Here is a 12,384-nt window from a genome sequence, read left to right on the forward strand (position 1 = left end):
TAAATTATGATCTTTTTTTTCTTCCAATAGTGACATTGATGATGTCCACGGTGATCTACTGCATATGGACATATGGTAAGATTAAACACAGTGTGGGCCTTTCCACTTTCAGTCCAGATTCCTGAAAACGGAATCTGCATGCCAATGCTATCCAACTGTCCTACTAACCTTTGCTCTTCTTCTCAGGGACCATGACGATGACGTCTCAGTTGCAGAGGCCTGCAAAAAACTGAATGAAGTCAGTGGACTTAGAGGAATGGGCAGGTAGAACAGGCTTCTATTTGCTAATTTATAAAGTCGGTGAAATAGGCCCTTCAATATGGTGAATGGAGGTCTTGACTGTCAGGTCATTGAGACGCATGTATTCATCAGTACCTTATCCCACCAGGTATTTTAAGCAGATTGCCAAATCGGTGCGGTCCAATGGGACGTCCTCATCAGGATCATCTGAGGACAACGCTGATGACTTCCTGGGCTGCATCAACATTCCACTGAATGTAATTCTTTAAAGTTACAGTGCTTTCACTTCCCAACTGCTATTTACTGGTAATGTTTCTTATTTTATACAGTAGTAATACATTTTACTTGATGCAGTTTATTCTAATATTTGTATCTATTAGCTTTTATAAGTGTTATCTAACATTTATTAATTATACTCCACCAAACTTGTTTCCTGGCTCACGGTCTATCAGAGAGGCGCAACACCCGTTATTAATTTACTGTAAATCCATCAAGAAGAGTGTGAAGTTTCGGTGTTCACCTTCATCAGACCGGAACGTCACTCGGTTTTAATGGATTTAGAATAAATGATAGTTTTATAATGGAGAGAGTGTCGCGCCTCTACCTCTAAAGAAATCCAGTATTATTTAAGGCTCTGTTCCAGTTGTTTGAGCACAAAACCCTTTTTTCCTGGCTTAGTGTCTAGCCCATGGGCAGGCCCTCGGATCAATATAAAAAAATCTATATATATATATTTAGGAACTCAGTCGGGGTCTCAACTTACTGTTGAGAGTTAGAATAGTAGAATAGAAAAAGTCACTGATAGTCAGTCAATTAGCCCATTTCAGAAAAAAAAGTAGATTTCTAAATTAGCTTAGCAGCTAGCTATCTAAACTTTTTATCAGTTTCACTCAGATATCATATTAAAAACTGCTAACATTTCTCCACCCCATGGAAGAATGTGTAGAATTGCAGGAAATTAGCTGTAAAACAGGATGTGGGTACGCAGACCAGCGAGCAACTGCGACCCCTCATGATGAGTTCAGTCTTTTTGTGGTCCCCACCCTCATCAAAGTTGCCAATCCCTGGTGTAGCCTGTTTGTTGTTCGCCTGTAGGAGATTCCTGTGATGGGATATGATAAGTGGTTTAAGCTGGAGCCCCGGTCCAGTGCCTCCAAGGTCCAGGGAGAATGTCACCTGATTCTGAGGCTCTTCACTACCCAGGTAACTACTACAGTCTCTCTGCTCCACAGTACCTGTGTAGTCTACCCAAGTCTCTTGATCATTTCATTTTGTTCCCCAGAGAGACACTACACTGAGTAAGAGGGAATCCAAAGAAGTCATTCATAAGAAGATGCTGAGTCAGATTCTGGAGTACGAGCACGCTCATATTCAGGTGAAACTCTAATATACAGTGTATTCTATTATCAAGTGAAATTACAGAAATGGCTATGGATGGTTTCCTTTGCCATCCATGTAAATAATCTGTTTTTTCTCTCCAGAAAGAGCCTTATAACTGGAATGGGCAGGTGAGTCCTCCAGCATGGACTGTGCTGTCTCATCATGCTGTGCAAACTGACCTCTCGCCCCTGCAACAGGCCATCATGTAAGTAGATACAATAGTAACACTTCAATGTAGATCATATGCCAAAGGTATTGCGGTGGTCCAAATGAGAAAATCTAAGTTATGCCAAGCCAAGCTGGAGGTGCCTGTGCCAATAAAGTACCATGTTTTTAATTATGAGTTGCACCTTTTCCTTCCTAGTCCTTTTAGGTCTGAAACCATTCATCTCAGCCGAGAGGTGAGGGTCATGTTATGTACAGTAGATGTATAGTAGTATGTATTGCTCTGGTCTGCAGTCGCTGGCAGTGCTATAGCAGCCACCACCGGTCCCAGAGGATGTGTTACACCCTGCTGCTGAGGCTGCTGAGGACCATCGATGCAGAGTGGGATCCCCAAGCTGTGCAGGGAGACCTGGTAGGCCTACTGTCTCCTCACAGCTCCCCTCTGGCTCACAATCACCTTTCACCTGGTATTAGGACACCTCATTAACTCACCACTCAACATCCATCATCCTATGACCTAGGGGTCTGTTATTCAATTAAAACCTGGTTGTTTCGGTGCGGTAGTTTTTCTGGAAACTAGACTGAAGCCCAGAATTCTGTCTGAATGTGCTGTTATTGGCTAGATCGATCATTGTGAGGTTGAGTGATGTGATGATGATGTACTTCCTGTGTTCAGGAGCGGCAGCTGTCGGACAGCTTCAGGCTGTACACGGACCACTGTCTATGTCTGATGAAGAGCATGCGCCAGGTGTTCCCCTGCACCAGTCCAGCCGCCGTCACACGCTGCGAGCTCATGCTGAGGTAAACTCATACCACAGGAGGCTGGTGAGGGGAGGAAGGCTCATAGTAATGGCTGGAATGGAATGAATGGGATCACATTAAACCATATGGAAAAAGTGTTCAATGTGTTTGATACCATTCCATTCCGGCCTTTACTATGAGCCTTCCTCCCCTCACCAGCCTCCTGTGGTATGCTCCCCAATTAAGGTGCCACCTGTGACTCCCACCACCCCCTCTCTCTCACCACATCAAACACTCGCCAGCGCTGTCATACCAGACCAAACACTCAACCAAGTCACGAATAAAACCACAGACAGAGTACCTACAACAGTCAAGCCAATAGGAGGGCAGGGTGACTAAATCATAAGCCTATTGGGAGGGTTTTTTACTTGAATGGTGGTGACTGTGCCAATAAAAGCAGGCTCATGTTAAGGCTCATGTTGCTATGCTCTTTCTCTGTGAGCAGCCCCACGGGGCACTGTACTTCTGTGTCGCACGGACCAGATGAATGGAGATCCTGCAGGGCCTTTTCCAATAAGATTTCAAAGTCTGCCCAGTGATTGACACTCCTACAGAGATCTCTGTGTATTGTGGACACAGACAACACACAAAAAACATGTACTCAAACACATACTAATCATTCTTGCTGTCAGTCACTTTAACGTAAAAAGGCTGACAGAAATAACAGGTTAGGTCAGTCAGGATTGTCTGTTCCAGCAATAATTTGGAACATTTGTGTCCAACAGTCATTTTGATTACCTACAAATCACCTTGCATTGTGCCTTTTGTCTTTTACTCAGTAATGAGTTGTTGGGCTTCAATAACAGTCCCATGTTTCTCTCCCTTTGTGTTTGTGACTCAGGGGTGTAGGACACATGCAGACCATGCCGGCCTTCAAGACTGCGTGCCCCCTTCGAAATGAACTGCATTTGGAAATTGCCACTGTTGTCAAGGTACAACATAAATATAAGGAAGACCTGTTAGTGTTAGCACTGTTGCCTGACTAATTCGAATGACTGCATACTTTGATTTCAACAGAAAGGTACAGTGGAGTGGTACGAGAGCACAATTTCACAACTCAAACCAGAGGACGGGGTAAGTTGACACCATAAGAATTGATAACACACAAAGTCATAAAAATAAAGAGAGTCGCACATTCCATATATAAACTCCCAGTAATTTATTGGGTAAGACATGGATTGGCCCGTCGGGGTTGTGTGTGAGCTGTAGTGTGTTGATTCTATAGGCTCTAGAGGAGCAGCTGAGGAGACTGGTCCAGGTGGTGGATGCAGTGTGTGCAGATGTACAGAGGGGACAGAACGTCTACAACAAGCTCTTCTACAGGTACACAAACAGTCCCTGCAGTTTATCGTGTTAATCAAGGACCGTGACAGGGCGAACTTGACTTTTAAGTACAATCCTGTTGATTATGTCAAATAGCAAATGAATCCTGTTCTCTGTTTTGTCTTTTTAAACTCCCCAGTGCAGTGAAAGTGGATTTCTTCAGCATCACATATAGACAGTTGGAGAAACTGGTGAGAATTCCTTTGAAACCAAAAGGGATAGAACCTGCCAACATCTTTATCCACACATGACATTTACCCATACATTTTTGTTTACCTTTATTTAACTAGGCAAGTCAGTTACAATGACGGCCTAGTAGGTTAACTGCCTTGTCCAGGGGCAGAACAACAGATTTTTACCTTGGCAGCTCGGGGATTCGATCTAGCAACCTTTCGGTTATTGGCCCAACGCTCTAACCACTAGGCTACCTGCTGCCACTAGCTGCCCCGCTACATGATGATATACAGTATACTGATGCATATAGTGTTCCTGTATGTTCAACATGCATGTATCCTCACCGTTGATCCTTGACCTCTGAGATGGGGTGACTGACCCCTGTGCTCCCCCAGGTCGCGGACGACGTGGGCGTTGCCATGGAGAAGGTGTGTGGCACTCTGGGGCAGGAGAGCTCCAGGCTAACTCAGACCATGGGAGAGACTCTGTTAGAGCTCTACATGTCTCTGAAAATACTGAAACGCTTCAGAGAGTTCCTCCCTCTCAGGTGAGTTTGTGAACACCCTGTCACCCCGGTCAGACTGGTGGATGGTGGGTGTTCAGCTTGGTTGCATTGAACTTTTAGAAAACAGAAAGAAAAATGAGATGTTGTTATTGCTTGGTGATTTGATCTTGCAGTGAACTTCTCCATATGCTTGAACATACAGTAGATTAGCTAAATGTCAGGTGGTTAATGAGTATTTCTCTCTCAGGGACGCTAAGATGATGGCCTTGACTGGCTATCACAACTGGTTCAAGACGTCTATCCACAAGTGGCTGCAGATCGTCCATGACAAGGCTTGTGACAGGATCCGCAGAGCAGTAGACATGGACCAGGTGAGAAAGGCTTTTTATGGAAGTGTCTGTAGAGATTGCTTGTCCATGAAAAGCAATCTGAGAAAACATGGAACATACCGCAATCAGGATATCCATTACACTTCTACAGCAGAACCCATTGATGATCTGTAACCCACCATGTTGTTTCTATCTAATGTACTCTGAATATGAGTTAGTTTCTGTGTACTGTACCTGTGTGTCAGTGTATTTCTAATACAGTACATGTGTATGACTTTCTATAAGTTGGTGTTCATAGTGTGTGTGTGTGTGTGTGTGTGTGTGTGTGTGTGTGTGTGTGTGTGTGTGTGTGTGTGTGTGTGTGTACTGGACAGCTGGAGCCAGTACAGCAGGCCAAACACAGCTCCTCAGCGGTGGATGTGACAGCGTGTTTCAGCCAGGTGCGGGAGTTCTGGAAACAGCTGTCCTGGCCAGACTCTGCAGGGGCCTTCATCTTTGTCACCCGCCTGACAGACGTGAGTGCCACCGCCACACACACAAACACACCCATTCCACACACACACACACACACACACACACACACACACACACACACACACACACACACACACACACACACACACACACACACACACGTGCACGCTTTCACACACGCTACACATCCAGAGACCGTGTAAGAAGCTCTACAGGTGGCAAGCCACAATCACAAACAACCAGAGCAGAAGAAAATAATACTAATTGAGGGTTTCACTGTCGATGATGATGATGATGGTGAGTGAGATGTCTGTGTTGCAGAATTTCTGCAGCGAGGCCATGTGTTACTCAGAGATGATAAAGCGCAAGATTGAGAGGAGCCAGCAGGGTCGAGACATCAAGAGCCTGACGGTGCAGGTAACGCCTGTGGGAAGGCAGGAAGGAAGGGGGGCTTCAGGATGACGTGGGAAGTAAATGTCAGCGAGTGTTCTTTCCCTGGCAACACAAAGACCTCAGCGGGTTGTCCGTAGTGTAATATGTTTGGTCTACTTCAGTGGAAGCTGCTTAGAGGAGAACGGATCATAGTAATGGCTGGAATAGAGTAAATGGAATGGTATCATTAACATGGTTTTCAGGGGTTTGATACCATTCCATTCACTCCATTCCGTCCATTATAATCCATTCCATCCATTATTATGAGCCCTCAGCAGCCTCCACTGGTCTACTTACCGTCCTGCCTCTTTTTTTTTTTAGCCCTGCCTCTTTTTCGTCCTTTGTTTCCTTCAACCATTCTCGACCTTTCCTCTGGCTTTCTCTTCTTCCCTCTGCTAATGTACTTCCTGGATCTTGGTGTGGGCTAGCTGTGCATCGCCCTGAACAACACAGAGCATGTGCGTGTGTTCCTGGGCCACCTGCCTCGGGACCTGGACTGGCAGGGCGTGGAGCAGGCCATGGAGGAGTCTTGCGGGGCGGAGGGGAAGGAGCAGGTCAACAAGGCCCTGAACGGACAGCTCTACAACGTGGATGCGGACCTACAGAGGGAGAACAAGCGCCTCATCACCCACCTCACAGACAAGGTCCCTCCATCTCACTGAACTGTCCCCTCTGTCCGTCATACTTAGTAACCAGTCATCAAGTCAAATTGTATTAGTCACATGCGCCAAATACAACAGGTGTAGTAGACCTTACAGTGAAATGCTTACTTACGAGCACCTAACCAACAATGCAGTTAAAAAAAAATACGAATAAGAAATAAAAGTAACAAGTAATTAAAGAGCAGCAGTAAAATAACAATAGGTCCAGAAGGTGTCAAAATTATATATAAAAGTGACTCCAGCAGAGCTACAGTAGTCTTTTAGCCAGATGTGTAATGCCAGCAATCTGCTGAATCTTTCACACCTGCGGCCCAACGATGGTCCTGGACCTGAAATTCTTGGCCGTTTTTTGGAGTCTTATAATGCTAAAATCAGTTCTTTAAAATCCATTTTCAAATGTTCCGAGCTAGCCCTCCTTATGTCGTTTGACCCCACATGGACTACGACAGTGTCAGCTGACCACCTGGCAAGGGTCAGTCAAGACACTTGCCAGTTGGTCAGCGCATGCTCTCAGTACACATCCTGGTAATCCATCTGGCCCTGCCGCCTTGTGAATGTTGACACAGGCAAGGGACACAGTCATGCACGTCAATATCAGTTTCCATGAGAACGGGTTACATAAATGATACAGACCTTGGTTCAAATAGTATTTGTTTTCTTGTTTTTTGGGGTGTTTGATGGAGCTTGTTTGGAGTGCAAGACGGTCGGGGGTTTCACATTTGGGACTATTCCATTGGTCCCATGCGTCAGGCAACCTTAATCCAGCACAGCTAAAGTATTTCAAAGAAAACAAATACTATGTGAACCCAGGTCTGGTTACATAATACTGTAATGATATGGCATACTCAAATTGGGTCTTGCCTGGTAACCACTGTCACATTGCCTTGAACAGAGAGGTAAACCAGTGCATTGTGATATTGTTTGTTTTTGTCTAGATGCTATCAGAGCTGAAGAGGTACCTCCAACACATCAGCCTGTCCCCTGACTCCATCAACAACGATGATGTAAGACTGAACAGTACATTGTGCTCCGCTTCTGTTATGTAGCAGCAACCCCTCTGCTTTCTTTATTTGTCCTTTCTGGGTTTGAAGACATTTCCTCAATAGGCTTGCCCCTAAGATGGGACACTGTTCTGTGACATTGTTCTGTTTCAGGCCGTGTCCCCCCTCATGAAGTACTTACGTGACACTTTAGTCATCCTCAGCGAGTCTCTGGTGAAGGACAATCTGGCAAGGTAATTACCTGCTGTGTCACATCTTTATCTAGATGAGCATCTTAGACATGCACACAATAATGATACCCCTCGGACACATTATGCTGTAGTAATGGTCATTATCTAGCCATTATGATCACTTGACATACAGCGGATTGTTGTCTAACTGTGTTCTCCTGTGTTCTGCACAGAGTTCTCCTCGGCATGTGGGAGCTGCTCCTCAGAATGATCCTCGACACGGTGGCGGAGAACATGGGAGTCCAGGTGGAGTTCTACAACCGCTTCCAGTACACTGTGGAGGTCAGTGGTCTCTCTCTCTCTCTCTCTCTCTCTCTCTCTCTCTCTCTTTCTCTTTCTCTTTCTCTCTCTCTCTCTCTCTCTCTCTCTCTCTTTCTCTTTCTCTTTCTCTCTCTCTCTCTCTCTCTCTCTCTCTCTCTCTGTTGACCCCAGAGACAGGGAGAATCACAGTAGGGGCCTATTTCCACTTCTTCCTCATCTTCCTCCTTTTCACCATCATCAGCTACTCTATCCTTGCTAATTACTTGTGTGGTATAATTTCCATACCACTGGTATTCATCAGGTCTCTTGGCTGCTCAGTCCCTGCTGAGGAGAGTCCCCACTAGAATGGCAATGTGACAGTTCCTGTATTCTAATGGAGCATAGAGCTGGCAAGGGACACATGACAGATTTGGATGGAAAATCCTGAAAGTGCAAAGCTGCGTGGGTAGAACATGTGGAGTGTTCCATGGTGATCTCCTTCTCCTTCTGGGGGCTTCACGCTGTCAGCAAGGATACATACCGGTCTGCTAATATCCTCTGACATATGCTCCAACAAAAGGCGTTACTTATAGTTACCACCGCTAATTAGCTAGTCATGCCAGTCGAACAGAGCGGAGTATCAGAACATGAAACCTGAAAACTGAAACTTTCCCCACCACAATGCTCCTTTCAGGCCCTGGTGCAGTTCTTCTATGCTGATGGAGAGGGACTTGCCGTAGAAGATCTGAAGAACCATGTCGACTACAAGGTGAGAGCATCAAGGGTTTATGTACCATTTAGCTACTTAATGCCTGACCGTGGTAGAGAGCCTTTTTTAGTGGGGGTTGTTCAGCTGGTTCCTGACGAGCCCCCTCCCCACTGCTGTTCCTATAGGCTCTTGACGAGGAGCTGAGGCTGAACAAGTGTTCGTCCTTTGAGCTGATCGAGCAGTACTTCCTGGAGAAGATCTCTCAGCAGGTAGTCTGCAGCCTGCTGGTCTGCCACATGTGACTCTAACCCCCAGGCTAGTGTAGTGGGGGAGTATTGATTAGGAGCTGAAAGATCACAACACATTTTCTTTTTCTTTATCTCTTTAATGCTAATGTGGTCGCTAACTGTATTCTGTAACAGCGGTTTATTTTAGAACACCAGAACAACTTTACAGGCATGTCCACTTACTACAAGCATTTCGCTACACTTGCATTAACATCTGGTAACCGTGTGTATGTGACAAATAACATTTGATTTGATGTCCAGGATTCATCGTACTGAATGGATGTATAACAATCCAATCAATAATCTGTTTATATATGATTTATAATATGGATCTGCCTTTCAGAGAACACTGAAGCACACCCGCTTTGGCCGCGTCAGTGTGAAGTGTTACTATGATGCTTCTGAGCAGAGGCTCACGGTGGAGATCCTGCATGCTGCCGATCTCATTGCCTTGGACGCCAATGGTAAATATCAGAGTTCCATTGGCATGCAGCTCCATATGCAGAAAGAATGGAAAATCCAATCTTCTGTACGAGCCCCTCATTCGTTCCTGTTTCTCTCTCTCTCTTCTCTCCCTCTTGTGCCACACAGGGCTGAGTGACCCCTTTGTCATCGTGGAGCTCTGTCCCCACCACCTCTTCCCCATGGCCAAGAGCCAGCGCACCCAAGTGAAGCTCAAGACCCTGCACCCAGTATTTGATGAGCTCTTCTATTTGTGAGTGTGTAATCCGCCTTCTGTATGCACTAACAGAGAAGGAAATGTTGGGATTGGTGGATGATTCCCTCTTGACAGCAGCAAGATTGAAAAGCAAAACATGGAGATGTAGACTTCAGTTTGACTCATTTTCCTCTATCTGCTGTCCCACAGCCATGTCAGCCCAGAGCAGTACAGGCACAGGTTTGCCTGTCTGACTTTTACTGTGATGGACTATGATTGGCTGTCCACCAACGATTTTGCCGGGGAGGCATTGGCCCCGCTCAGTGACTTCTGTTGGCCAGGGAGACCCAACGCCTCAGCGGCCGGAAAGACCATCCAGCCGACCATTCTGCACCTGGCCCGGAGCAAACCCAGCGGTAGGGAGCAGGGTTAGGGTCAATTCGATTTAAATTCAGTCAATTAATTAAGTAAACCCGAATTCTAATTCCACGTTTTCCTCATTGAAAAGAATTTAGGAAAATTTGAATTGTAATTTCAGTTTACTTCCTGAATTTACTGAATTGAAAGGATTTGACCCCAACCCTGGTAGGACAGTCTGCCGGATAAACTACATTACATAACACCATCCCTCTACTCCTCACTGAGCGGGAATGGGCCCCCAGGGAGGAGAACGTGTTAAGTCTGGGAAAGGTTTCTTATTACTTCTGTAATCCAACCTAGCGACCCATTCAATCTAAAGGTAATTGTGGCAGGCATTGGATGGATGCACTTACGTCTCTGTTTGCTCTCTCCATCCAGAGAAGCCAATCATGAGGATTTTGGACGCACGGACAGGAGACGGAGAGGCTCAGGAGTTTGTGAGGAAGCTAAAGGAGATTGAGAAATCCATGGAAGAGGAGTGAAGCTGTCAGCACTGGTCTGGTGTATTGGTGTATTCTGACCATGTCTTTGCCACATGTGCTTTTGTACTTGTTGTACTACCGTATGTTTACAATGTTTACAGTTTTCAAATCCTCTTGTACGTGCACTGAAAATGTAATGCTGAACAAAACCCAGTAAGGCATGACTTTTTACATTGTAATACGAATGTCCTGTCTCTCTGCTGCATTTTTATGCCTCAAATCAAATGCTATTTGTCACATGCGCCTAATACAACAGGTGTAGACTTTACCGTGAAGTGCTTACTTACAAGCCCTTTCCCAACAATGTGGAGTTAAAAAGTAAGAAAGATCCAAGGGTCCTATCTGAGATATATGAGAAATAGCTTATCCTGTCATTATTATTTGGTTTTCTAAAGAGCTCATTGAATGTTAACTTTGTTATATTATCTTTGTTATATTATCTTTGTTGTATTACATCTCTAACATCTAACTGAATCTAAAACTAATTTGTAATTGATATGTATTCAGTCGAATCATGTGGGCGGATCAATCGTTGGGAAAAAATACTCACTACCGTTTCTGAGTTTATGGCGAAGTAGCACAAGGATGTAACACTGCAAGGAAAAGCCATCTGTAGCCAGGTTTTGTAAGTCAACACAAGAAGTAGTGTCACAAATGGCTGCGTTTACACAGGCAGCCTTATTCTGAAATGTTTCAGATCTTATCACACCAGCTCTTTTTCAGAGCTGATCTGATTAGTCAAAAGAACAATAAGTTACAGAAAAGAGATCACAATTTGGCTGCCTGTGTAAACGCAGCCTATGTGACGCCATCTGTGCTCATTGATGATTGATAATTGGATGTTTATATCTCTTCAGATTATGAACCATATCCCTGAAGAAAAGAGTATTAGTCCTCTATTTGTTATATTGTAAATGTGAACTACTTGTCCTTGAATTGTAATGGATTGTGCTGCTGTTTATTGTACCATTCAGATGAAGCTGTCTATAAATAAAGATTGTATTTGAATATGATTCACTAGCTCTTATCACATTTTGTTCTCCTTCGAAAAATATGTTTCCTTCTTTGTAGTGGACTTGCCCATATGACATCAACATGTTGCTCTTCACGTTGCATGAGTCTTTTTCTAAATGGAAACCTAAATGGACTCACAAACATATAGTAGCACTAGACACCTAGAAAAAAAACATTGATTAGAAATCTTCGGGGGGGGGGGGGGGGGGGCAGTCCTTTGTGGTTAGCTCTAAATGCCAGGGTTCATTTCGATTTCTTCCAGACCGAAAGATTCCGTCTCTGTCAGTCTTGTGTCTACATGTTCTCTCGCTTCTCTGTGTCTCTTTATTTTGCTTTTCTCACTCTGTCTATCTCTACCCTCCCCCCTCTCTCGCTCTCGCTCTCTCTCTCGCTCTCGCTCTCTCTCTCTCTGCTCTTGTCACTTAGTTTCAAGGCTTCCAAAAGGAAACAGCAGATGTCTGTTTATAGGCACTCTCCTCACTTCCCTCTGAATATCATTCTCAGATGCAGGCCTGTCTGCTCCCACCACCTCCACCTCCATTATCCTTCCCCTCTCCCTCTTCCTCCACAGTGTTCCCTCTATCACAGTCCTCTTCCGGTTCCCCTCTTGACCTTTCAGACCTTCACTCACCTCAAGAGAGACACCTTGGATGGAAAACACGCTGCTGCACGACCACAGTGACCCCAAAGAGAAACACTCAGAGTCCAGTAATAAGGGCAGCAAGGTTATGTTGATTATGTCTAATCTATCAAATCATAAAAGTCTGAACCACAATGACCTGGTTACATCCCCATCCGCCTACACACAGTCCGACGTGTTTGGGACTGATGGACTTCTGCAATAATATGGGCTAAGAT

At 45.0% G+C, this 12,384-nt stretch overlaps 1 protein-coding gene across 1 annotated transcript in view; it reads left to right on the forward strand.

The window, feature by feature from the left end:
- LOC106601145 (BAI1-associated protein 3) overlaps nucleotides 1–11,525 on the forward strand; it is a 35,868-nt gene extending 24,343 nt beyond the window's left edge. The window contains exons 9-34 of the mRNA XM_045715073.2: nucleotides 31–75; nucleotides 187–264; nucleotides 389–497; nucleotides 1,336–1,443; nucleotides 1,523–1,615; nucleotides 1,722–1,825; nucleotides 2,080–2,197; nucleotides 2,462–2,586; nucleotides 3,428–3,518; nucleotides 3,604–3,660; nucleotides 3,812–3,909; nucleotides 4,049–4,100; nucleotides 4,479–4,630; nucleotides 4,836–4,959; nucleotides 5,292–5,432; nucleotides 5,713–5,808; nucleotides 6,252–6,467; nucleotides 7,421–7,489; nucleotides 7,640–7,719; nucleotides 7,890–7,998; nucleotides 8,651–8,725; nucleotides 8,851–8,934; nucleotides 9,296–9,416; nucleotides 9,544–9,667; nucleotides 9,821–10,026; nucleotides 10,409–11,525. Coding sequence (XP_045571029.1) covers nucleotides 31–75; nucleotides 187–264; nucleotides 389–497; nucleotides 1,336–1,443; nucleotides 1,523–1,615; nucleotides 1,722–1,825; nucleotides 2,080–2,197; nucleotides 2,462–2,586; nucleotides 3,428–3,518; nucleotides 3,604–3,660; nucleotides 3,812–3,909; nucleotides 4,049–4,100; nucleotides 4,479–4,630; nucleotides 4,836–4,959; nucleotides 5,292–5,432; nucleotides 5,713–5,808; nucleotides 6,252–6,467; nucleotides 7,421–7,489; nucleotides 7,640–7,719; nucleotides 7,890–7,998; nucleotides 8,651–8,725; nucleotides 8,851–8,934; nucleotides 9,296–9,416; nucleotides 9,544–9,667; nucleotides 9,821–10,026; nucleotides 10,409–10,512 — 2,779 coding nt within the window. The 3' untranslated portion in view covers nucleotides 10,513–11,525. The remainder of the gene's footprint in view (nucleotides 1–30; nucleotides 76–186; nucleotides 265–388; nucleotides 498–1,335; nucleotides 1,444–1,522; nucleotides 1,616–1,721; nucleotides 1,826–2,079; nucleotides 2,198–2,461; nucleotides 2,587–3,427; nucleotides 3,519–3,603; nucleotides 3,661–3,811; nucleotides 3,910–4,048; nucleotides 4,101–4,478; nucleotides 4,631–4,835; nucleotides 4,960–5,291; nucleotides 5,433–5,712; nucleotides 5,809–6,251; nucleotides 6,468–7,420; nucleotides 7,490–7,639; nucleotides 7,720–7,889; nucleotides 7,999–8,650; nucleotides 8,726–8,850; nucleotides 8,935–9,295; nucleotides 9,417–9,543; nucleotides 9,668–9,820; nucleotides 10,027–10,408) is intronic.
- Nucleotides 11,526–12,384: the final 859 nt, after the last annotated feature.

The sequence above is a fragment of the Salmo salar genome, chromosome 03 (assembly GCF_965601325.2).
Source record: "Salmo salar chromosome 03, fSalSal1, whole genome shotgun sequence".
NCBI classification, from domain to species: domain Eukaryota; kingdom Metazoa; phylum Chordata; class Actinopteri; order Salmoniformes; family Salmonidae; genus Salmo; species Salmo salar.